The 27,312-nt window shown below is 40.2% G+C and overlaps 1 protein-coding gene across 1 annotated transcript in view; it reads left to right on the top strand.

Moving 5' to 3' along the window:
- Positions 1 to 26,723, top strand: part of RAB30 (RAB30, member RAS oncogene family) — a 126,884-nt gene extending 100,161 nt beyond the window's left edge. Inside the window, exons 2-5 of the mRNA XM_044668190.1 lie at positions 2,059 to 2,159; positions 10,248 to 10,331; positions 21,703 to 21,886; positions 25,698 to 26,723. Coding sequence (XP_044524125.1) covers positions 2,067 to 2,159; positions 10,248 to 10,331; positions 21,703 to 21,886; positions 25,698 to 25,948 — 612 coding nt within the window. The 5' untranslated portion in view covers positions 2,059 to 2,066 and the 3' untranslated portion in view covers positions 25,949 to 26,723. The remainder of the gene's footprint in view (positions 1 to 2,058; positions 2,160 to 10,247; positions 10,332 to 21,702; positions 21,887 to 25,697) is intronic.
- The last annotated feature ends 589 nt before the right edge of the window (positions 26,724 to 27,312 follow it).

The following is a 27,312-nucleotide window of genomic DNA, read 5'->3' as shown; positions in this document are numbered from 1 at the left end:
CAATCAAAACCATTTCATGAAAGAGGCCCCTCTCTTTTTATAATTGGTTTTCTTGTGGACTCCAGATGCTTTTCTAACTCAAGGGATGAGAAAGAGAGGGAGAGAGAAAGAAATAATCTGGCCAATTTCTCTTCCACAATAAGCAGATGCTCTGAAGGAGAAATATTTAATGAAATCTGCTGAGGTTGCTCTGTTGTTTGCCCTCAGGCTGAGAAAGTAACCCCTATTGGTGGGGTGGTATGGCCATCTGGACCTTGGCAAAGTTGTCTGTATTCATTCCTAAGGAGACTTTGGAGTCTATTTTGAATGATCTCCAAGATTTGGGCCCGAAGGCTCTGGAATTGGTTTCTATGCAACAGATTTTGTCTTTAGCCCAAATTCTCCTGACCTGTCCTCATGATCCCTTTCTACTGATAGATCACTGTTGTGGGTACGTCAATGGTTTCTTCCTTCCCAACCCCTAACTTTGCCAAGCAGCCTTTTGCCTTTAAACAGGATGTATCCTGTGTTTCACTTCATCCTTAGTCAACTTTTCTTTTTTAAATTAAATTTTATTTTATTTTCATATTGGCATTCTCTTCCTTCTACCTCTCCTCACCTCCTTCCCCAATTGAGAAGGCAAGAAAAACAAAATCCCTTTTACAAACAAGTATAATCAAGCATGATGAAACAAAAAAAAATATAAATGCCTCAGTCAACAGTCCAAAGGCCATCACTTTTCTCAGGTGATGAGGAAACTGTTTCATCATGAATCCTCTGGAATTGTCACCTTTACTCTTCTGATAAAGCACGTCCAAAGGAACATGACTAGGGAGGTGGAGGAGCTCAACATTGTTTCGTAGGAGAATTAACTGGCAGAACTGGACAGGGGGGAAAATTCTTTGTGAGAACATGAGAGGCCTTCAAATATCTAAAAAGCTGCCATGTAAGGAGAATACAATAGCCAGAATTTATACTGAGCTTTAAGATTTATAAAGTACTTTGCTTATGTTTCTTCATTTGATCCTCCCAATTGCCCCGTGAGTTTGGTGCTATTATTATGCTCATTCTACAGATGAGCAAACTGAGACTGAGAAAGGGTAAGTGACTTGCCTGATCTAGCTAGTTAACTATCTGGGCAGGATTTGAACTTAGTCTTTCTGACTTCAAGGTTAACACAGTCCACTGTGCCACCTGGTTACAATAACATTGAATAGACATCTTATTTGGCTCCAAAGGCTAAAACCAGGACCAATGGATGGAAGCCAAAAGGAGACAGATATTGACTCCCTGTAAGGAGGAATTTTCTCAAAATTGGAGCTGTCCCAAATGGAGTGTTCTGTCTCATAGGGTAATGAGTTCTCCATTTCTAGGGGTATAAAAGCAGGGACTTGGTGATGGCTAGGCTGTGTTGGAGCCAGCTCCATTTAGGGCTTGATTTATACTAATAAAAAAAACACAACAAAGCCTTTACTTTCCATCTTAAAATCAATACTGTGTATTGGTTCCGAGGCAGAAGAGCGGTAAGGGCTAGGCAAGGGGGGGTTAAGTGACTTGTCTAGGGTCATCCAGCTAGGAAGTGTCCAAGGGCAGATTGGAATCCAGGACCTCCCATCTCTAGATCTGACTCTCTATCCACCTACAACAACAAGGATAACTCTTTACTTTGGCTCAGAACTCTTCCTCTGATTCTCATTTCACTTCTCTCCTACTAAAAAAAAAACCCACCAAAACCCCACCTTCCCAGTGATCCTCTGCCTTATCTCAAGCATACCAATAGTGTTTTTGTATTTCCCTTTGAACCTTGAACCTCTGCCTCCTTCCCCCTCCAAAAGAAAATAGAACTTATCATTTGAGGACCTGTGTTCTGACTGGCTGGAGGGCTGAAGGTCGCCGGGGACAGAACCTATTTGTCACTTTCTCTGTGACCAGGGGAGGAAAGTCCCGTTTTTGTTCCGATGAGTCAGGCTAGGAGTTACTGAGGAGACGGGACAGAGGAGATAAAGCTCGCCTGCCCCATCTGACGGAGCTGCATCCCACAGTCCTCCCTCCTAACCATCGTGCTTCTTTGCCTCGCAGCTGCGTCAATGAGTATGGAAGATTATGATTTCCTGTTCAAAATTGTTTTAATTGGAAACGCCGGTGTGGGGAAGACTTGCCTGGTCCGACGCTTTACTCAGGTAAGATGCTCCTGGCGGGGATGGAGGCAGTTGCCCTGAGAAGGGCATTGATGGAGTAGATCTGGTTCCAAATGGTTCTAGTTGGTTCCCAAATTCCAGCATTTGGGCATACTTCTAATGGACTCTTTCCAGATGTACTCGTGGGTTGTTCTCAGGTTTTTCTAGAATTTCTAACAATTCAAGACAAAAAAAGCCCCCAACAAACCTTTCCAGGCGATCTGTTCCGACCCACTTGTCGCTTTTTAGAATGAATGAGAAAAACAGTTTTGTTTTTAATGACACATTGATGTGGGACTTTATTTAAAAACAAAACAACCCCGTTTGTTCACAAAAGGTGGATTTAAAATGGAACAAGAGAACCAAAAACTGTTTTGAAGACCAGAGCTGTCCCTGGGGCTACCTCTATTGTGCTTAAGGGCAACAAAATTTAGAGGGCACAAAATTTAACTTAGTAGGTTAGAAACACCTGGTTACAAACTAGGCATTTAGCACCTAGTTATCAAGAAGAATTAGCTAAAATAGGAAGCTGCCAGAACATGTGGTTGGAATGGCATTCATCTGTGGGTCTCTGTAGTGGTAAATTCCCATCTGATCAAATGGATCTGTCTTAATTACTTCTCCTATCATTTTCATATCTTGAATGACAAAGTTAATTTGATGGCATATGTCATGTTCCTTTCCCTCCTGCCAAATTGTGGTTCCAACTGTGTTGAACACTAAACTCAGAGAAAAAACTGGACTTGAGGTCTGGAAGACCCAAGTTCGAATCCCACCTCAAACATAAGTGGTGGACCCTGGGCAAGTTATTAACCTCTGTGCCTGAGTGTCTTTATCTGTAAAATGAAAGAGTTGGACATTTTGATGGTCTCTAAAGTCTCTTCTAACCTATGTTTCCAAATATAAAAATACATATTTTAATACCAAAATGACAATCCAGTATTAAACACACACATACACACAAACACACAAAATGCCTTGCAAGACATTTTAAATCTAAGTGGAAATATATATATGAATGCAGATACATATGTGTGCATACACATATATTTAAGTATGTACATGAAAAATATATTTATAATATATGGATATGTATGTGTATATATCCATCTATCTTTAGATACATATATTTAATATTTTAAAATACACATATCTTTAGATAAACGTATTTACATATGTATGGATATGAAATTATATTTATAACATATTGGCATGCATGTATAATATTTAAAGATAAATACATTTAATATTTAAAGCTACATATATCTTTAGATAGACATTTAAATATGTATGAATATGACAATATATTTATAATATATGGACATATATGTATATATCCATCTATCTTTAGATATATAATGTTTAAAGATACATATATTTAATATTTAATTTATAGATTTTAAATAAAATCAATATTTAATTTAAATATTTACTATTTAAATATATGCATCTTTGGATACATATATTTAGATATGTATCTATGTATATGAAAAATATATTTATAATATATGTCCATATAGTTCGCTTCAGACTGGATAATATTTGGATCCATATGTATATATTTCTCCTAAAATTATTAAATTTATCTGCTTCTCCAAACTATCTGTTATTATCATCATAACAGAACAAAACCCAGAAATAGTCTTTGAATCAAACCTGAGATGAAATGGCATGTTATTTGGCTCGTATAACAATCTGGCATAAGTCAAAAATACCCAAAAGACCAATCTCTAGATCATTTAAAGGAGCCTGGTACTAGAGGGCTTTGAGAATCATTGTTTACAGTTTCAAACGTTTTTGTTTAAAAGAAAGGAGGTTTCTGAAGTTGACCTTCTTTCTGTGTTTCTCCATACTTTCTAGTTTACATTTGTATTATTCTTGCAAAATCCGTGTACATTATCTATTTGATCCCCACAACACCCAAATGAGATTGAGGTATTGCAGGCATCTTCACTCTCATTTTACAGATGAGGAAAATGAGATTTAATGGGGTGACTTGCCCCAGGTTCCGTAGCTAGTCAGTGATAAAGTCTGGACCTGAATCCAGTTGACCTAACTCCCAGCGTAGTGCATTTCCCATTTTACTATGGGAAATGGTAAAATTTGAGGGGAAATGAAAAAGATGGTTCTAGTTCTGTCAATATAAATCCGTGTGCACTGTGAGTTTCTTCTGCCTCTATAAGACATGGTTTGGGAAAGATCAAGGCTTCTAAACTGGGGCAAAGGGAAACTCACGTGGCAGATTGGGTAACATAGCCAGGAGGTAACCTTGGAGTCGGATTAGGTGGGGGATTCATTGGGAAAATGTCATGGGTTGTCCCCGATTAAGTTAATTGGAAACTGGATGCTAGATTCCTCCCTCTCCCTTTTCCCTCCTCCCTTGTAAGGGGGGTTGTAAAATCAAGTAGTGACCAACAGGCATTTGAGCCTAGTCAGACCCAGAATTCAACTGGAAACTCAATTGAAACCATAAATGGTTTCAGTTCAGGGGAACCTCAGCAATCTCTGCTGCTCAAAGGTGAACGAAACCACAAATGACAGCATCATTTTGTGTGTCTCCATGATAGAAGTGGTTTGCTGAGCAGTCCTAGTTGAAGATGTCAGCTCAACAAAGAAGATCCTATTTATTATGTGCAAAGCATTGTGTTAGGCGTTGGGAAAAGACAAAAAGGAAAAGAAATATTCTTTGCTATTAAATGGCTTACATCCTACTGGGGCAAATCGGATTTTTAGTGTTGAAAACGATGTTAGCCATTTCCTTGTCCATTTTATAGAGGAGGAAACTGAGATCCAGAGAAAGCAAATGAGTTGCAGGAGATAAATGGTATGGAGCCAGGACCTGAGCTGGAATTCTAGACTTTTAATGCCCAGTCCAGTAATTAGAATATTGTGAATAACCTCAACCTTTGTAATTCTATAGGCCACAGAACACACAGACATCTTTAAAAGTCTCAGTTCTATAATGAAAATTAAAAAGAACTTCCATTTCTATGATTACTTCTGCACCTTCTTCTTCCACCCTTGATCTATTCCTCTATTCTGGTTTTTCTGTTCACTCTTAAAGTCCAAAAATCAAAAAAACCTTTTGCTTCAGTAATTTCTGCTCACTAGAAAGTTTGAACAAATTGGATTCAGCTGTTTTTTAGTTATGTGAATTTGGAAAAAAGACAGGGAAGAACATTGAGAAGTTTTCTAATTTTTCTGGCATTTGTTAAGTTACAAAACAGCTGGGGCTATAAACTTGAAGCTTGGCAGGCCTTTGATTCAGTTGAGCCAAATGAGAATGAAATTACTTCAATATTTGTGTGTAAAGATATGAATGTTTACATTTACATATTTTGCAGACATGCAAGGGAACATTTTCTGTTGGTTTCAGGCTCTGTCTGCGAGGGGCAAACTTTAATTAAAAGAACTCTCTTGTTGGGGACAAGTTTATCTAAGGATGACCCAGTTAGAGCTGCCAGAGTTCAGAGTCCCTAACATAGTCCTTGTTAGTTTTGTTGATAGGAATCTAGGAATACTTGGGAGTGGGGTGGTTGCATGGCTATTTACTGCAATCTTTTTTGATTGTGTGATTTTTTAAACTCATTTTTGGCAGCTTTAGATGAATTAATTGTGTTGTGCCAGGCTTGAAGAACATCAAGTCCTATGTTTACAAGAAATAGTTATTCCCCATTAAATTAGAATGGGCTTCCTCAATAAGCATCAAGTTCCTAGTTTGTTGGAGGTTCTTCTCGATGGCCATTTGGTCAGGATGGCTGTTGAGGGGATTCATGCTTCACCTAGATAGAGGAATGGAGCCTGTGGTCAGCATATTGACTCAGAAAATCATATTAAAATTTATCTATGCTCTATTTTTTAAAATTTATTTTGATCTACGAGTCTCCCAAATTCTCTTTACGGTTAGCTCCTGCAGTATATGACTGAGGCCAAGTTTGAAAGTAGAATTTATTAATAAGCTACTTAGGCAAGTATATCTAGGGGGAATATTTCCCAAACACACTTTCATCTGGTTTGGAGAGCTCTAGTGGGCAACAATGGACCATATGCTTGATAGCCTCTGGACCAGATGACTTCTAAGATTAAGATGCGACAAGATGGATATTTGGCTTATTTTCCAGTCTGTGACAAAGATTCCTTTATTTTGAAATTTCTATCATTTCATGATCATTAAATCATAGGAAGCTAGGTATAGAGCTAGAAGGTAGCTCAGGGACCATTTAGTCTAACTCTTCATTTTAAAGATGAGGAAACTGAGGCCCAGGAAGTGAAATGATGTGCCCAACATCACACAGATTTACATCAGAACCAGGATTTGAAACTAGGTCCTCTGACTCCGGAGTTAGCATCTTTTTTCACATTACCATGTACCCTGCTAAATATTTAGGTGCCAAATGGGGCTCTAATTCCTATTCTCCCCCCTTTCTTCTGTCTAGTCTTGTTCCCACCCCCATGTCCCTAGATACATTCCCTAATTGGCCTTTTAGGGGATTGTACTTATGACTCATTCATATCTTGCTGAAGCTAATAATAAGGAGAACTGGGAGATCATAGATCAAAGCTTTAGAGTTAGAAAGGATTTTGGAGATTATTGAGTCCAACTCCCCCCTCTCTCCCCAATTCATCAGATGAAGAGTCTGGAACCCAAAGAGGTTGGGGGACTTGTCCAAGGTCACACAGACACCAACAGAATTAGAATTCAAGCCCATATTCAAATCCGGCAATTTTTCTGCTTCACCACTGAAATGGACAAACTCTATCCCTTGTTATCAGCATTTAAATGTGTACCAGTTGTGTTCTCACCACCTCCTATACCCCCCTACACCCCCAGTTAGAATATAAGCACCTTAAAGGCAGGGACTTTCATTTTTGTGTTTGCCTCTTCAGGTGCCTACCACAATGCTTTACTTGTAGTAGAATACTTAATCAATGCTTGTTGAATTGAAAAATAAAAAAGAAAGGACCCTAAAAGCAGCTCCTTTTTAAGTAGCACTTTAGGGTTTATAAAGTATTTTCCTCACAATGACTGACCTCTCAAGGTTGTTGTGAGGAATACATTCTGTGACTGGTCAAGCCTGTGAGCTATTATTACTATTCTTATTTCTGTAAGTAGTACAAATGAGATCATTATTCCCATTCTTAAGATGAAGAAGTCGAGTCAGAGAAGTGCCCCAGGTCACCTGGTTGGTGTCAACCATGGCTGGTCATCTGGCTGGAAGGAAAACAAAAACCTGGGTCTCCTTGGTCCTGGCTCTGTGCTCCTTTCATCATTCCAGGATGACTCCCTGAAACGTTTTCCCCATTCTTCTCCCACCTCCAATTTCCCCCCATTGAAAGGTTACACGTTGATGCCTTTCTATTTGGAAATATTTTTGAGGAGTAAAGTTGTTCCAACACTTCATCATGGTGTGCAGGAGACGCTGCCGAAGCCTAGGCTCTGGCCCATGATGAGAAGGGCTTTGAGAAGGGTTCCAATGGCAGAATGAGTCTGCTTTCCTGGGACCAGCCAAGCGACAGAAGAGAGGCTCCTCGCCATGGGCTGGCTGCTTGGTGATGCATTCTTTGGCCATGGCAACCCATGGGACTAAAGAACAGAATGAAATTGTCCTCGGTCCTGGATGAAGCCCTTCCCCTTCTGCAGTGACTCTGGCAGAGGGGCAAAAAAAAGGGGGAGGGGGAGTGTGCAGAGAGAACTCTAAGTCAGTAACACAAAATGAGTGGGCATGGATGGGCTTGGATCCACATCACTGGAAGGGCTATCCACGTCGATGGGAAACAAAATGTTGTTTCATGGCCAGGTGCGTAGGTTGTGGTTTTTGTGTTTGGGGCAGCTGAGGTTTGGGGAGAAGAGAGACAATGCTAATAGTCAGGGGAGCTGGACCTTTCCTGATGGCTTTAATTTGAGTCCAGTGAGTTAGGATGACGGTGCGTATGTCTTGGAACTTGGTTATCATATTTTGTTTTGCTCAGGTTATGATAGGAATGTGGGAAGCTATTCCTTCTACTTTACCTCCATCCCTTTTTTATCCCCTTCTATCTGTTCCCTCTCTGTTGTTGACAGGTACATCTCAAAGAAAAAAAAATCAAGTTTCAATCATTCATTCATCAGACATTTATTCAACCCCAGCTGGATGCAAAATACTACGCTAGATGCTAGAGAGATATATAATTTAGATATGACACTGTCTTCACTGAATTTATAGTCTTGTAGGACAATACGACATAAAAATTCAATATAAACATAGTACACAAGAAGTCCATTAGAGATGTACAAGACAGAATGCTATGTGAGGGAGGTGTCAGGAAATTCTAACAATAGAGAAAACTCCAATTTTGATTTGTCATCATTGCACATGGTAATGGTTCTATGGGCAGGTACTTGGCTCAGTAGATAGAGCACTAGGGAAAGAGTCAGGAAGACCTGAGTTCATAACTAGCTGTGTGATCACACACATCTGTTTGCCTCAATTTTCTCATCTGTAAAATGAGCTGGAGAAGGAAATGGAAAATCTCTCTAGGATCTTTGCCAAACAAACCCCAAAGAGCCATAGAGATTTGGACATGATGGAAACAAATGAACAATGATAATAACAATGGTTCCACCACCACATTCCTCATGTTGAATTCTCAGTTAATATCCATCGGTTGTCTCCAGCATCCCAGGGATTGCATTTCATGCTACGGGATCCACACTCCTCCATTTTTGTCTTCAGTCTTGCCTTGCCTTGTCTCAGGAGTGATCCTCTGTTGCCTCTTCTAGCTTCAGTCCCACCTTCTCTCATTCTCAAACCTTGTTTCTTTTTTATTTCAATGGCTTTGTAATGACTTAATCTTTCTCCCCTTCACTCAGAATGAGTTGTTTCTTTAGGGTCAGGATCAGGATGAGCCAACCTTCATAGAAGCAATACACACACAGAAGATGTCTTTACACAGAAGATGATTCAATAAGCATTAACAAAATTTTTTAAAAATCTTTACCTTCCGTCTTAGAATCAATACTGAGTATTGGCTCCAAGGCAGAAGAGTGGTAAGGGCTAGGCAATGGGAGTTAAGTGACTTGCCCAGGGTCACATAGCTAGGAAGTGTCCGAGGTCAGATTTGAACCCAGGACCTCCCATCTCTAGGTCTGGCTCTCAATCCACTGAGCTACCCAGCTTCCCCTTCCAAGTATTTTTGATACTAGAGATTCTGTAGTTGTGCTGTACTTTAGATGCTGTGCAATGGGAGTTTTGATTCTTAGCTGAAAGAAATGCACCAAGTTTTAAGGGAGCATTCTTACTAGTCTTTGCTGAATGTTAATATTGGACTAAGTTCATAACAATTAGGGATTAGAGCAGGACTCAGCAATCTATGAGGAGACCCTGGATAAACATTTATTAAGTACTTACTGCGTGCCAGATGCTGAGCTGAGACACAAAGACAAATAGGCAACAATTCAGGTCCTCCAATGACTTACATTCTACTGGGAATAAAAACAAGAATATATATATTCAAATCCGGCCTCAGACACTTCCCAGCTGTGTGACCCTGGGCAGGTCACTTGACCCCCATTGCCCACCCTTACCACTTTTCCACCTAGGAGCCAATACACAGAAGTTAAAGGTTTAAAAAAAAAGAATATATATATGTATATATGTACATATATATGTGTAAATAGACATATTTAAAAAATAAATTTGAGGGCATGGAATACTAGCACCTGGGGAGAATCAAACTAGACTCCTGATGGAGGCAGCCCTTGAACGGAGCCCAGGGAGGCTGGGAGGCAGAGTTGAGGAAGGCATGTATTCCAGGTTTGGAAAGAAAACTGTGTATGAGGAAGAGCAAAATAGGTTTGTTTGGCTAAACTGAGGATGTAGTGAAGATGGAAGGCTAGAGCAGAGTTCCGACCTCAGAGGGCTTTCCTTCTGGGCCACACCAGAGTTTGGGTGTTAGGCTAGCGGTAAGTGGGAGTTTTTTGAGCAGGGGAATGACTAAGTTAGATCTGACATTTAGGAATATCGGCGTCTTTTGCTCACTGCAAAGGGTCTGCCTGTCTGGTATGGTTCCATTTACTGCAGAGTTTATTTAACTCCACTGTTTTCTCTTTAGGGTCTCTTCCCACCAGGTCAAGGAGCCACGATTGGGGTTGACTTTATGATTAAAACGGTGGAGATTAATGGCGAGAAAGTCAAGGTAAGGTTCCAGAATTTTAATAAGGTGCTCATTATGCTGTTGGTGAGGTTTTCTTACTCTGTCTGCATTTTAGTTTCCTTATCTGTAAAATGAGGGGGATGGACTTAGACTCGTCTTTAAAGTTCCTTCCAGTCCTAAAAAATGGAATGATCTTATTTTAGAGGTGAAACACTAGAGACAATTTAGTAATTCCTAGATTCAGTCTATTAAACAGTACGGCCTCCTATGGACTTTTTTTTTTTAAACCCTTACCTTCCATCTTAGAATCCATACTGTGTATTGGTTCTAAGGCAGAAGAGGGCTAAGGGCCAGGCAACTGGGGTCAAGTGACTTGCCCAGGGTCAAACAGCTAGGAAGTATCTTTCTATGGACTTTATAAAAAGAGCCCAGTGAAGATTATATTTCAGTAATTGCATCTCATTTATAGATCTTTCTGGCCTTCCATACCCTATTCCTAACTATGAATTCTTTGCATGCACTTTGACTTCAAAATGAGAACTTCCTGATCAGCTTTTAGTCATTTAGTAGGATTAATAAGGACCCTTTACTTAAAAATCCCTATTGTGTTACAGAACCAGAAATTCTCTCATTAGAGAACCCATCCTCTGTCCACTTCATAGACGTCTTAAAATGAAGATGGTGAGACTTTGCCATGATGTTGGAGTCCCCTAAAGGAAAAATATTAATAACAAAAATAGCCACTCCAATGTTCCAGCTATTTAAGACAATTTAGCAATAAGATCTTGATTTCAGCATTAAGCATTTTGGATTTCTAAGACAAACTTTTTTCTTCTTATTAGAGACATTGTGTTAAGAGACACAGACAGATGGAAAAACAGAGACGGAGAGGGAGAGAGGGAGGGAAGGAAAAACAGACAGAGAAGGAGAGGGAGGGAGAGAGAAAAGGAGAAAGGGAACTAAGTTTTAAAATGATTGGTTTCCTGAGTTGGGGAGAGAAGCAAGGGATGAACAGTCCCTCTCTTGGAAGGCTGTCCTGGGAGCCCCTGCCGTCAGCTGGCTTCACTCCTCAAATTCGTCCCTCATAGCAATGAAATCCATACCAAATACAATAATGAATGGTGTGCTAAGTGTACTGGAAAACAAAAGCAGGATGTGAAAGCCATGTGAATGCCAAATAGAAAATTCAAAAGCTCTGCCTACTGGGATGACACTGAGCGGGGAGGAGGAAGGCTTTCTGCAATCGGCTGCTTGCCGAAGGACGGGGCAAGGAATTGCCAACCCAGGAAGCCTTAGTAATAATGCTCTTAAGAAGAAAGAAGTTGAGTACAAAGGATTTCTTTATGTATATGCTACAGAAAAGACATCTGTATGTGCTTTCTTTCATTTCATATTTCACTTCTCCTTAGCCACCTTTGAAAATCAGAAAAGCTCGATTGGAGGGTGTCTGTGGTCCTTGCTTGACCATTTTTGTTTGAGGTTCCTTACAAGTTATCAGTTCTGACATTTATATAGTGTTCTAACATTTATAAAATGCCTCATATATTTTATTCAATTTCAACCTCATAACCAACCCTGTGCATGTAAGTTCTATGGGTATTTTTATCCCCATTTTGTAGCTGAGGAGACTGAGGCTCAGAGAGCTTAAGTAACTTATCTAGAGTCACTGTAACAGCTATTTCCTATAAAAATAAAATTAATGTCTCTGTAAAAATAGGATGAGGTACAATATCATCTTTCCACTTTATTTTGAGGACATCAGCAATGCTCATTTAAACGTGTCATACAGTGGATTCTGAATTTAGAGTAAGAGGATTTAGTTTTCTATCCCAGCTCTGGTATATATTACCTGTGTGACTTTGGACAAGTCATATAACCTCTGGGTTTTAGTTCTTTAAGCATAAAATGACAGGGGGTGGGGGTAGACGAGATTAGGAGTCCTTAACATGAGGTCCATAGACCCCAGTTATCAAGAAGCCTGTGGTGTCAATGTTTAGTTAGGGGGTCTAAGATTAAGGGGTCTCTGAACTTAAATGAGAAAATTATTACATTTTAATTTCAGCACAAATGGTTTACTTTGTAATCCCATTTATTTTATCTTATTTTATGCACTTAAAAACATTATTCTAGTAGGGGTCCATAAGCTTCTCTATACTACCAAAGGGGTACGTGACTCAAAACAAATTAAGAACTCTTGGACTAAATGGTTTTTTCTACATCTAAATCTGTGGTCCTTATAATAGTGTAATGGAAAAATAATATATTTGATATATTGCTGAGACATTTGAGTGTAATACACATTCCTTGGAGGCAAGGGCCATTTTTAGGTAAGAAAAGCATTTATACAGTACTTCTTGCATGCCAGACACTGTGCTAAGTATTTTTTTTTTTGTAAGTCACATTGACTCATTTTTTTTATTTTTTTTTTAAAACCCTTAACTTCTGTGTATTGACTTATAGGTGGAAGAGTGGTAAGGGTAGGCAATGGGGGTCAAGTGACTTGCCCAGGGTCACACAGCTGGGAAGTGTCTGAGGCTGGATTTGAACCTAGGACCTCCCGTCTCTAGGCCTGGCTCTCAATCCACTGAGCTACCCAGCTGCCCCCTGTGCTAAGTATTTTTTAAACCTTTACCTTCCATCTTAGAGTCAATACTGTGTCTTGGTTCCAAGGTAGAAGAGCGGTAAGGGCTGAGCAGTGGGAGTTAAGTGACTTGACCAGGGTCACACAGCTAGGAAGTGTCTGAGGCCAGATTTGAACCCAGGATCTCCCATCTCGAGGCCTGGCTCTCAATCCACTGAGCAACCTAGACACCTCTTATGCTAAGCATTTTTTACAACTATCTCATTTAATTCTCATGACAACCTTGCGAAATGGGTGCTATTATCATCCCTATTTTACAGTTGAGGAAACTGAGACAAACAGAGAATAAGTAACTTGCCTGAGCCACATAGCTAGTAAATATCTGAGGTCAGATTTGAACTGAGTCTTCCTCATTCTAGGTGCCACCTCACTGCCTCTTTGCCTTTTATTCTCAGTGCCTATCACACTATCTTGCACACAGTAGGTGCTTTTAACATGTATGTTTTGTATTAGAGAAGGAATTTAGTGGTGCTTGAGCTACCATTGTAATAGTTAAATTGGATTGATTGCTAAAATTGTCATTTTTTTGCCTTATACTTTGTGTCCTCAGTGCTTAGCACAGTAGGTGGTATAACATTTAATAGATGTTGATTTATTAATTAGTTCATAAACAGCATGAGTTGGGGCATCAATCAAGGAACACACCATTAGAAGCAGCCTTAAGCTATTAGTACATCCATTTCAGAGTATGTGGGAGAGAAAAAAATAAGAGAATTTTCTCTTAAAATAGTTAAAAAAAGAAAAAAAGAGTGATCTTAGAAAGGAAGTATGAATTGCAGCTAATACAGAAGCCTTTCACACCTACTGATTGTGTATTTCCCTACTTCCCTGTCAATGGTACAGGTTTGAGTAGACCCAAAGCTTGAAGAAGTTTCAGTATCAGGAGTTCCAATAATAATAATAATGATGACAGGTTTGCTGTGTTTCTTGTCCTCTTAGGACACCCCCTGCTGCCTGCCACAGCCTGGGTTGAAGTCCCTGCCTTTGTCACTACCAGCCTGGTGATCTTAGACAAGTCACCGAATCTTTAGAAGCATCCATTTCTCTAGCTGTAAAATAGGGATGATGACCCTTCAACTTTCTAATTCACAGGATTATTGTGGGGATCAAAGGGCATTTGGATCTGTAACAGACTGGACTGAGTGATGTCCACCATCCTTTCTACCTCCAAATGCTCCGAAGGACCTGTCAATAGAAAATGATTTGTAAAAGCCTCACTGTTGTAGACATCTCACTTGTTATTTCAGTATCTCAAAAATATTTCATGGGTGAATGCAGATTGCGACCCCTTTATGCCTTCATCTCCATGGATTTCAGAAGCCAAAAACATTTCCCCTTGGTGGCCAGACATCTGGCCGGGAATCTCACTGGAAAGAGAATCTGGAGTCAGAAATCAAGGAAGTGGATTTAAATAGTTATTATCTGCATAACGTACCTTCCCTGGGCCTCAGTTTCCTCATCTATAAATGAGGAGGTCATAGATCTTTCCAGCTCAGAATCTTGGACACTATGAACGGAGACAGGCTAGTTCTTGGATGAAAGATACAGTTCATTGCCAGGCTTGACTCGAGTTTTCGATACTAGAACTTGCACTATTTACTATTTAAATAAATGGGTTACTAGCAACAAGTCATATTTCTATGGTGATTAGAGAAGTGTGACTATTTTTAATTCCCATTTTACTGGTACATAAATGCAGGGTCAGAGAAGTGCTCGAAGCCACACAGTCAGCTAGAGTCAGAAACAATGAAAATAGAATTTTATAACCATAAATTATTATATAAAAGGACTATTAATAGTTATTAGCAATATTAATAATCCTGGCTATAATGGAATACAAATCTAGGAATTTAAGGCTGGACCAACAACCAGAGGTGTATTTTGGTTTTTTCTAGTGGTGGGGGGGAGAAAGTAAATAAAAAACTTTCTTCTAAAATGAAAAAAAAAAAACCCAACATTAAGCAGCAGCACCCCCCCCCCCCAAGACATAGTTTTAGTTTCTCTTGATTCCAGAACATTTAATGGGGAAGGAAAATAAATTGAAGGAAGTTAAGGCACATAAGGGATACCGGTTTTTTGTTTTTGTTGTTCTAGTTCAAATTAATTCTGGCTTTTCTCTTGAGCAATATGAATTGGGTTTTTTTGCCTTGGTTGATTCAGTTAATATTTATTAAGCCCTCAGAATGAGCAAGGCACTGTACTGCAACTGGAGATATATAAAAGAAAAAAATTCCCTGAAATAATGTCTGCCCTCAAGAAGCTTACATTCTGTTTGGATTGGTTTTGGAGATTTGAGGAAGAGCCATAGGCAGTAGGTGCTGAAAAGAACAGCTCAAAGTGTACATCAAAACTTCCATGTTTGTGATTTGTGGCAAAAAAAGAAAACTAGGTCTTCTGTCATTCTCTTCTCCTAATAATTCATATGAAATGAATAGCAGTTCAAGATTTTAGTATGTGTTGAGATAGAGACATCTTTTTTTTTTTCTTTTAAACCCTTACGTTCCGTGTTGAAATCAATACTGTGTATTGGCTCCAAGGCAGAAGAGTGGTAAGGGTAGGCAATGGGGGTCAAGTGACTTGCCCAGGGTCACACAGCTGTGAAGTGTCTGAGGCCACATTTGAACCTAGGACCTCCTGTCTCTAGGTCTGGCTCTCAATCCACTGAGCTACCCAGCTGCCCCCAAGATAGAAACATCTTAATGGTATTTTGGGTCCAAAATATGACTGATTGTTTTGGAAATAAATTTGTGATTTTCTGGCCACAAAAATATATTGTTTTAATTTTGGCTTTGGAATCTTGGAATTTTAGAACCTTATCCTTTTTCTTTTAAACCCATACTTTATGTCTTAGAAATGGAATAAGTGTAAGTTCTAAGGTAGAAGAGTGATAAGGGCTAGGCAGTGGGGTTCAGTGACTTGTCCAGAGTCATACAGCTAGACCACATCTGAGACCACATTTGAACCTGGATTCTCCTGACTTTAGGCCTGGCACTCTATCCACTGAGCTACCTAGCTGCCCCCTAGCTTAGCCTTTTTTTAAAGGAAATTTTATTGATATCTTTTGTTTTTGTACCCTCTATATTTTCCACTGTATCCCTCTCCACAATCTCCTAGAGAGCCATCTCTTATAATAATGTATGATGAAAAGAAGAAAGAAGTTGCATAAAACTGAAAAAAAATTAAAAAAGTCTGATATTCAATAGCAGTTATTCAACCCCCTTTTCCCCCCAAAGGAATGGGGGGACATGGAAGGAGAAGTGAGGCAAAGGAATTAGCATTTATTAGTGCCTACTATGTGCCAGGCATTGAGCATTTTATGAAATATTAGGTGTCTTCTCATATCTCTTCTTTGGGGCTGAGCTTGGTACTTACAGATATGAAGCATTCCATTCAGATTGTTACTGTCCTTCCTTTTTACATCATTGAAGGGACTGTGCATGTTAACTTGGTTTTATTTACTTCATTTTGTCTAAGTTCATATGTCTTTCCACATTTCTCTATATTTATCACATTCACCATTTATATAACACAGTAATATTCCATTACATTCGTGTACCACAGCTTAGTTAACCATTCCCTAATTGATGGGTATTTAGTTTTTTCCAGTTCTCTGTGACCACAAAATGGGCTTGTATAAATATTTTAGTATAAATGGGGTTTTGTTTTTGATGGTAACTTTTTGGGAGTAGAGTATGTGCCCAGCAGCAAAATCTCTGGATCAATTTCTTTACAAATTACAGAGCATTTTAAGAATGGTTGTTCCAGTTCACAGCTCCACTAACAATGCATTAGAGTGCTATCTTTCCATAGTCTTTCCAACATTTTATTCCCATTTTTTTTCATCTTTGGCAGTTTGCCAGATGTGAAGTGAAACCTAAGGGGGTTTTTTGTTTTTTATTTTGCATTGCTTAGGATGTATAGCCTATAGGTGAATAATCTTAAGTACTCCCATTTTGGGGGCAGCTAGGTGACTCAGTAGATAGAAAGCCTGGGGAGGATCTGGTTTCAAATTTGACCTCAGACACTTCCTAGCTCTATGACCCTGGGCAAATCACTTCATCCCAATTGCCTAGCTCTTACTGCTCTTCTGCCTCAGAATTGATACTTTAGTATTGATTCTAAGACAGAAGGTAGGTTTTTTTTTTTTAAAGTATTCCCATTCTTACATATGAGAAAACTGAATTATAGAGGAATTAAATGACTGGTTTAAGGTCATACAACTTTTAAGTGGCTGAGTTGGGACTTAAATGCAGAGTCTTCTGATTTAAAATGCAGCATTCTTTCTAATATAACTTTGAAGACTAAAGGGTAGTTCATTTGTAACTTAACATAACATGGGGTCAGAAAACCTGAGTTTGAATCTTCATGACCACTTCCTACTTGTATGTCTTTGAGCAAGTTATTTATATAGTTACTTCACTTTATTAATCAATCAATTAATTAATTAATTCATCTATTTATTTATTTGTTCGTGCATTTATTTATTTATTTTTATTTGGTTACAAGTTATTATATAATTCCTTCATCTCTCTCTGAAGTTCCATGACCCCATATGCAGAATGAGAGATTTAGGTCAAATGATGTCTAAGGTCCTTTCCTATAGTCGTGTTGTCTGGAAAATACCTGAGGCTCAAAGATCACCCTAGTGCAAATATGAATAATATGGAAATAGGTCTTGATCAATGACACATGTAAAACCCAGTAGAATTGTGTGTTGCCTATGGGAGGGAGTTGGGAGGAGGGGGGTTGGGAGGAGAGGGAAAGAGCATGAATCATGTAACCATGGAAAAATTTTCTTAATTGATCAAGTAAATAAAATTTAAAAAATAATTGTTTGGAAAGACTTCCATTGAAGTTTAAAAAAAATGCCAGAGGTTCCAGGGCTAAAGAACCTTTTCTTCCAGAAGAACACCACATTACCTCTCACACTTTTGTGAGTATTCCAAGGAGATCTGAGAACATAGGCATTAAGATGTTCTCTTTCTCTCTTTGATATTATAATCGTGAATCATCTGGCCCAGCTCACTGCCTTTAAGCATTTAAGGTGTGATTACGTTCCAAAGAATCTTGGAGAACTTCAGTGAATGACTTGACCAAGGCTATAGAGAATTAGCGGAAACATGAACTGCTTTTTAATTTTCCAGACCCCAGACAGAAAAAGGACTCAGCAAACCAATTCCTTAAAATTCTGCTTGATTTCTCTTGGCCCATGTCATAGGGTTCTTGGGGAAGAGGTCTTTTCTGTCTATGCTTATTTGCTGGGGAATCTCTGTTCCATCCTTACCCCTATTTTCCCAGTCTTACCTTTCTTCCTCTGAATCGCAATTATAGCTCACCTTTAACACTTTAAACTTTACCAAATTCTTTCCCCACAACAACTTTGTGAGATAGATATTATAAGTGATATTATCCCCATTTTATAGACAGAGAAAGTGAGGTTTAGGGAAGGAAAATGGCTTGTACAAGATCACATAGCTAGTTAGTATTGGCCTGGGATTTGATACCAGGGCTTCTGATTTCAAATCTAGTCTTCAGTATACTATATACTGCTTTCCTAGTATATCTAAGAAAGAGGTTGGGTTAAAAAAAAAACGACAACTTTACAACTGACTAAAGGAGTAAAAGTTAAAAAGCAAAAGAAAACGTAGAGAGTGTCAGAGCATAGTGAGTTTATGTTGGGAGATCCCTAAGGGAGCCATGGAAGGCAGCATGACTTTTTGAATTAAATGGAATTAAATTAAATGGCACTGTTAGCAGAAGTATTAGCCTGATGGACCAAGGAGATCAGTGCTTGGGACCAAAGAGGTGCAGTAGGCGACTGTACGAGAGACTGACAGATTGATGGAATAAGGCATGACGGCAGGTACAAACAGTTCATCAGTTAAGAGTGCAGATCATTGCAGGCTTTGAGTCACCGTATCAAACAACTGTGTCTCCCTTCAGTCCCCAAATTCCTGATTACTGGTTGTTTCTAGGCTATCTCTCCCATTAGATTGTGAGCTCAATGAGATCAGGGGCTGCTTCTGGCTTTCCTTTGTATCTCCAGGGTAAGCACAGTGCCTGACCCATAGTAGATACTAACAGACTGAACGTTGGGCCCCAGTGATAAAAACCAGCAAAGATTAAGGCCTTGCAGCTCAGGACCACTGCCAGATACAGTGGCTCAAAAGTCTAGCTGAAGGGGAGAGGTTTCCTATTCATCCTGGGCTAGATAGAAAAGAGGTGACAGAGCTGCGTTTTTCCTCCCACAGGGGAGGTCTAAAACCTGGGTTTGGGGTTTTATTATGGTGTCAAGATCCTCTCTGGAACTTATGAGGAAGAACACTATCCACATCCAGAGAAAGAACTGTGGGAGTAGAAATGCAGAAGAAAAAATGTAGGATCAATCACGTGGTTCAATGGGGATATGATTGGAGATTTTGACTTTAAATGATCACCCTATTGCAAATATTAATCATTTGGAAATAGGTTTTGAACAATGATACATGTATAACCCAGTGGAATTGCTTGTCAGCTCAGGAAGGGGGGTAGGAAAAAGGGGAGGGAGAGAACATGAATCATGTAACCATGGCAAAATATTGTAAATAAATTAATTGGTAAAAAAATAAAAACCTGTTAAATAAATAAATAAAGATCCTCTCTGCTCTAGTTGCCTTTGCAGAAGGCATTTGTAGAAAGGAGGGGGAGACATGAGCACAGGGAGGGCAAGCAGAATGTGCTACACTTATGTTTGGGGCCACATATCAGGCATCACTTAGTTGACTCTGGGAAAGAGAAACTTAAGAATAACTTAAGACATGTCCTAAGTACATGCCTACCACATAGAAGGTAAATAAAGTCAGCAGAAGATCTGGGGTTGCTGAGAGAAATTATAGCCAATAATACTTGTGTCCACTATGGGATTCCTGGGCGATAAGTGAGCACTTGCCAGGCTGTTGTGGAAGGAGACCCTTCCAGAGCAAGTATCTTTCAGGGGTCAAGCCCAATTCATCCAAGTTCCTTTGTGCTCCAAGTTTTCTGACTAAAACCACTTGCAAGGTTTGTCAAGACCGACAACACTCAGTTAAACATTTCTCATTTCTGGCAGTTCTGATGCTGGCTGCATTGACTTCCATAGCTTTGGATGGATGAGTCATGGTTCCTCTCCTCCTTTCTAGACCCCAATCTGACTATTTTGATTTATGATACTTTGAAGGATCCCTGGTTTCTTTAGCATGGATAGTTACTTTCAATTTGTCTTCTGTAAAATAAGCTATTTGGACTAGCTGATCCTTGAGATGTCTTCTAGTTCTAAATCTATGGTCTTACGATCTTTTATGCTGAATGCTCCTTTGATTCAACAATTATTAAATGCCTATTGATTGCAGAGTAGTATACTCTCCACTCAAGGAGATACCAAATTTAGAAGAGACAGGATTAGGAATGGTCTATCTTATCCTCTGGGAATTTACAGTATGGAAAAGGAATAAGACTTACATACAGATATACATAGTATATTACTATGATATATAGTATATACAAGTTTCCATTTTTTTTCTTCCTCTTGGGATTGTAGAGACAAAATTCCATAGAGAGATGTACTTCTTCTGTGTCTTTGCCCATTGTCATACAGTTGGTAAATGATAGGGTAAGAGCTTGTTGTCAAGTCATTTGCCAAATCTTGTTTCTATCTCTACAAGGTCTGTTCCACACATGACCTTCTTTCATCTACTCAGTTGGTTCTCATTAAACCAAGACCCTAGTTCAAGCCCTTGCAACCTCTTGTCTGGACTACCGCAGTAACCTTCCAATTGCTTTCTCTACCCCAAGTCTCTCTCCTCCAATCCATACTCTGTACCATTGCCAATGTGGCTTTCCCTAAAGTGACCCTGTCTCTCCTGAGTAAATTCTTGTGGATCCTGATTACTTCTAGGAATACATTTTAATTCTTTTTAGCTTTTAAAGTCCTTTAGCTCCTTCCTGTCTTTCTGGCCATCTATATATTACTATCCTTCAGGAACACTGTGGTCCTGCCAAATTGGCCTTCTTACTGGTCCTTGATCATTGCCTTACCTGCCCTACCCTTTCATCTTAGTGTCTAGAAACTCTAGCTTCCTTCAAGGCTCAGCCCAAGTACGACATTATACATAAAGCCTTTCCTGACCCAGCTGCCAATGCCTCTCCCCCAACAAGTTCTCTTGTATATTTGTATAAACCTATATTTGTACATCTCCCCTTGCTAGGCTAGAAACCCCCTGAGGTTAAGGGACTGTTTCACTTTTGTTTGGCACAGTGAAGCTTGGGGATTGCTTGAACTGATCACATGTTGCTTCTATAGTCATCAGCAGAGGGAATATGTTAAGAATTGCTTCTTAAATGGAGAATAGGAAAGAGTTGTAGGTTTTCTGTTTTGCTTGTCTGATTACTGATTGAAATGCTAAAAGTCACATGAAAAAGCATGGCTCTTCAGCTTCCAAGGGAATAAGCTGGAATGTCTGACTCTTCTGTGCCTTGAATTTAAAAATCTTTGAGGACTAAAGCTGAAAAGGGACTTTTTAAAAAGGAAGCCCAGAAAGAAAAAAAAAGTTAAAAAAGGAAGGGTCTCCATTCCTCTTTTTACTCTCTGGTTCCCACTCTAAAACACTCATAAGAAATAAGAAGTGTTATGTATCTTTCTAGGATGGAAAATTATGATGGAAGCCTTTGATTGGAAACTCTGTCATTGCAAGTGGCAGCTAGTAATAAGTGCTTTCTTCCTGTCCCCAACCCTTTTCTTTTCTTATGTTCCCAAAGCTGCAGATTTGGGACACGGCAGGACAAGAACGATTCCGATCAATTACCCAGAGTTACTACCGAAGTGCCAATGCCTTGATACTCACCTACGATATCACCTGTGAGGAATCTTTTCGCTGTCTTCCAGAATGGCTAAGAGAAATAGAGCAGTATGCCAGCAACAAGGTCATCACTGTATTAGTGGGTAAGTGAGGCTCAAAAGTAATTCATGTTAATAAAAAGAGTAGTTCACTTTCATAATGGGGGTTGTGGAGTATAAGGCACTGTGTGTGTGTGTGTGTTTATATAAACAATCTATACTTTCTCCAGTGGCTCAGTGAATAGAGAGCCGGGCCTGGATATAGAAGGTTCTGGGATCTAATCTGGCCTTAGACACCTCTGAGCTGCGAGACCCTGGCAAGTCACTTTATCCCAATTTCCTAGTTCTTACCACTCTTCTGTCTTGGAATTCCTTCCTTCCTTCCTTCCCTTCCATCTTAAAATCAATACTGTGTATTGGTACCAAGGCAGAAGAGTGGCAAGGGCTAGGCAATGGGGGTTATGTGATTTGCCCAGGGTCACAAAACTTAGACTCTGTCTGAGGCCAGATTTTTTTTTTTTAACCCTTGTACTTCGGTGTATTGTCTCATAGGTGGAAGATTGGTAAGGGTGGGCAATGGGGGTCAAGTGACTTGCCCAGGGTCACACAGCTGGGAAGTGGCTGAGGCCGGGTTTGAACCTAGGACCTCCTGTCTCTAGGCCTGACTCTCACTCCACTGAGCTACCCAGCTGCCCCTGAGGCCAGATTTGAACCTAGGACCTTCTGTCTCTAGGCCTGGCTCCCAATCCACTGAGGCACCCAGCTGCTCCCCTTGGAATCAGTTCTAAGACCGAAGGTAAAGGTTTAAAAAAAAAAGATGATGATGATGATCAATGGGCATCAAAAAATCAGTCAATACACTAAAACCATGCTTGGCATCCACTTTTAATAACAAAGCTAATATAATAGTAGTTCCCATACATAGATCTCTTTAAAAGGGCTTTCCTCTCAACTATCCTATGAAATAGATATTGAAAATTATGCCCATTTTATAGTTTAGAAAAATGAGGTTCAGAGAAGTGAAATAACTTGATCAACATTACACAGATATGTTAAAGCCTGCCCTCATGTGGTTTTTCTGTCATTCATGATTTCAGATTTCTACAGAATATAGATTATGCTTCCAAGTGGCTTTAAAATATATCTTTGGAGATAAATTCTCATTTCATTGTTTGTCAGGAATTGTGTTGTGTTGGATGGGAGAAAGAGAACTTGAACTGGGATTGGGAAATGTAGGTTCTGATCCCAACTTGGCTCCTTTTAGCTTGTGTAGCCTTGGGTGAGTCACTTCATCTCTGGCCATCTCCTCCAGGGGGAGGAGAAGGAACTTGACCTGTGAGGTGTGGAAGGCCCTTCTGGGGCTAAGTCTGTGTTCCTATGAATCACGGACCTGACACACATTAGTCTTGTGAGTCACTTCACCTCCAAACATCAGTGCCCTCCTCTTACAAGAGAGATAACACAACTTTAACTACTTACCTCCGGGGGTTGTTCCAAGGAAAGGACGTTGTGAACCTTGAAGGGTTGTATACATGTAAACTGATATCATCATGCTGAAGTGAGGCCAAAAACCACGGGGGAGGAGAAGACTGACCAGTGGTCATGCCCAGCTGACCTGTCACCCCAGCAGTTCTGGGATTTATGCCAATTAAAATAATACAAAAAAGAAGTCAATCCTAAGGCTATGGCTAGTGTGTGGGTGGCTTGTTTTTTTTTTTTTCCTTATCTTGAGCTTTTTCTTTATATAAAACTCACAAAGACTGAAAAATAGACAGAAAGAAGATTGAAATGTTTTCAACTAATAAGTTGTATGACCTGGGGCAAGTTACTTTCCATGCCAGAACACTAAAAAAATGGAGTTAAAACATCTACATGGCTTCAATTATTTTTCTCTTTTACATTTAATCCAGATCCTGAGGGCAGCTAGGTAAGTACAATGGATGGAATGCCAGGCCTGGAGTTGGGAGGACCTGGGTTTAAATCTGGCCTCAGATATTTCCTAGCTGAGTGACCGGGGGGCAAGTCACTTAACTGTATTTGCCTAGTCCTTGCCCCTCTTCTAGAAGGTAAGGATTTGATGTGTTTTTTGGTTTATTCCAAATTTTTGGAAGAGTTTGCTTAGGAAACTGCTATTTCATTTATTTGATCTTTTTGAACACAGTAAGAACTACAATCTGATATGAGGACATGGTTTACTGAAGTGGTATGTGCACTAACCAGAAATGAGATTTTCAGTGAAATACACCAAGACCATTTTTGACCTTTAAAGTTGTCCCTCAGAGAGAAACTATCTTTTCTAGTAGTCATGTAAAAGTGCTACTAGTAGATTTTCTTTCTTTCCTTTTTAAAAAAGCCCATACCTCTGTCTTATAATCAATGGTGTATTTTGGTTCCAAGGCAGAAGAGTGGTAAGGGCTAGGCCAGTGATTCCCAAAATGGGCGCCACCACCCCCTGGTGGGTGCTGCAGCGATCCAGGGAGGTGGTGATGGCCACACCTTTTTTTGTATTACATTCTATTCTGAGTTCAATAGTATCATAATTTCAAGGGGGTGCTAAGTAATATTTTTTCTGGAAAGGGGGCAGTAGGCCAAAAAAGTATGGGAACCACTGGGCTAGGCAATGGGGGTTAAAGGACTTGCCCAGGGTCACACAGCTAGGAAGTATCTGAGGCCAGATTTGAACTCAGGCCTTCCCGACTCCAGACCTGGCACTCTATCCATTGTGCTACCTTGCTGCCTTTACACAGCAGGTTCTTAATACTTATTAACTAACCAATTGATTGGAGAAGTCTTATACCCTTCAAGTCATACTTTTTCTAGGAATATTAAAAAAAACAAACACCATTATCTTCCATCTTGGAGTCAATGCTGTGTATTAGTTCCAAGGCAGAAGTGTGAAATGGGCTAGGCAATGGGGGTCAAGTGACTTGTGCAGGGTCACATAGCTAGAAAGTGACTGAGACCAGATTTGAACCCAGGACCTCCTGTCTCTAGGTCTGGCTCTCCATCCACTGAGCCACCCAGCTGTCTCCTAGTAGTTAATGTTCAATCATGAAAGTCTGGCTGTTGAGAATGCTTGCTGCATTAAATTAAAGCGTGGCGATTAAGAATACCTACATTCCCCACTTACCCCCTAATCCATGAAATGGCAATCCAAGTTTTGGAAGTCCAGGCATCAGAATTATTGGTGCTGTTACAGAATAAATCTTTTTTTTTTTTTTTAATCCCTTAACTTCTATGTATTGGCTCCTAGGTGGAAGAGTGATAAGGGTGGGCAATGGGGGTCAAGTGACTTGCCCAGGGTCACACAGCTGGGAAGTGTCTGAGGCCAGATTTGAACCTAGGACCTCTAGTCTCTAGGCCTGGCTCTCAATTCACCGAGCTACCCAGCTACCCCGCAGAATAAATCTTAATGTGGGTTTTTCCCTTAGTGACCGGGGGATTGACTGACTTAGTGGCTCATGCTTCCATCTGCCGTCAGCCTCTGTGAAGCACGGTCCATATACTCACTGAAAAACGTGCAAATGACCAGAGGACAAGCCTGGAAACACTTTATCAGGATCCACGTGGGTGGAAGCTTGAAACCCTTTCCTGGGTAAAAGTACAAGTCACAGGATCTGGAATAGTAGTGTTTTATATCACAGAGAGACCTTTCAGAGGCTCCGAGTCAAAACGCTGCTTTCTGGGATTTCATCCAAAGACGTTAAATGAAGATGTAGAGAGGCTGGAGGGGTTCTGTAGGAAAGCCTTCGTGAGGTGGCGGTGGCATTCTAAAATAAAAAGTGCACCAAGAGTAACGGTCAGCTTTTCTCCACTGGCCAGAGGGAGCCGGCCTCAAGGCCTGAACTCAATTGAGATGTTTCTGAGCTCGCCAGATCCCAAATGTGACTCCTCTGTTTTTTTTCTCCTGCTACAGGTAACAAGATCGATCTAGCTGAAAGGAGAGAAGTCTCCCAGCAAAGAGCTGAAGAATTTTCCGAGGCTCAGGACATGTATTACTTGGAAACCTCAGCCAAGGAGTCTGATAACGTGGAGAAATTATTCCTGGACTTGGCCTGTCGACTGATCAGTGAGGCCAGGCAGAACACTCTTGTGAACAATGTGGCTTCCCCTTTACCAGGAGAAGGGAAAAGCATCAGCTATTTGACTTGTTGTAATTTCAATTAAAAGCTGATACGAGGCAGAGAAGGAGAAAAGAATCCATGCCTGCTCTGATAGGCCAGTAGTTCCTGGGAGGTAGAGCAAAGATGGTGGTTCTTGCTCTTTGGACCTTCTGACTTCTCCGGGTTGCTGAGCTTAAAAAGCATGGCGGGCCGAGGGCTTTGCCCACAGGCCAACACTAGCAGAACATTCATATGGTTTGACCCTTTTGCAGGCTTGGGCTGGAGTGAGAGGAAGATTGCACTAGGAGCTCCCCGAGATGCTGAGCATGTGCTGTGATAGTTGGCTTTTTGTTTTTAAAAAAGCAAAAAATAAAACAACCCCCCACAAACCAGTCTTTCTGGACTGACTGGAGGGAACGCCCCTCTCCATCGACCCCCTAAAAGAGTGATTCTGCCCGGCATTTGGTGGATGAGTAGGGTCTTCTCTGAGATCTCTCGAGCACCTCGATTTTCTAGCCTGCCAGCCAAACAAACACTGGGAAGGCCAATGACAGTATCGATGGCGGGTCTGCCGCATCCTGAGGGATTTTCAGCATCGACTCCATGATGGGTTTGAGAAGTGGTACATCTCTTGGCCACTAACCTTTCAAGAATGGAGAATTTCAAAGGACCTCGAATCCACAACAAACAGTAACAATCATGGCTAACAAAGGATACAGGCCTTGTGACTCCTTTTGGTGCTAATGGTTCAGCTGACAATTCCTTAGACCAAACGTTTTACTACATTAGTATCCTCTGAATGTGTTATGTAGAAATAAATAGGGGAAGTATGATAAAAAGTGCTGTTTCTCAACGTCTCATTACCTCCTTTTCTAGCCTAGAGCTGAGGTGGTCGGAAGGAGCTAGATGTCTCTTTTGATGCGTTGGAAAGGGGAACCGTTTCTTCTTCCCTGCTGTCCACCATGCTGTCCCTCCTTCTTCCCTCCACCCCTTTGCTCCCTAGCCCCAACCCTGTGTAGAGGAAAACATTTGAAAATGGTTTTTAAAAAAATTCAATGAATGGTAATAGTGTCCTAAAGTAAAAAAGTAGCTCCAAAAAATTAAGGATAGTGTTATAAGCATAGAGCAGAGCCGACCAAAATACTGTGGATTTCCTGATGACAATACAGGGTTCAAAGCAGAGCACAGTCTTGACGGCAGCCCACCAAGCCTTTGAATCATGAAGGCCTGTTGAGATAATTCTTGCCGTACCCACCGAGATCCAGACACATGATTTGTAGTTGTTGTTGTTTTTTTAATACGTTGTTGAGTGAGGCAAGAGGCGAGACGTATGTGGAACCATTTTTTTATGTATGTCTCAATCACTTTAGGAAACTCTAGTTTCATAGAAGAAAGATCAATTATGATTCAGGAACTTTCTCCATGTGA

The sequence above is a fragment of the Gracilinanus agilis genome, chromosome 3 (assembly GCF_016433145.1).
Source record: "Gracilinanus agilis isolate LMUSP501 chromosome 3, AgileGrace, whole genome shotgun sequence".
Lineage (NCBI taxonomy): Eukaryota > Metazoa > Chordata > Mammalia > Didelphimorphia > Didelphidae > Gracilinanus > Gracilinanus agilis.
This window is presented reverse-complemented; position numbering and strand designations above follow the sequence as displayed.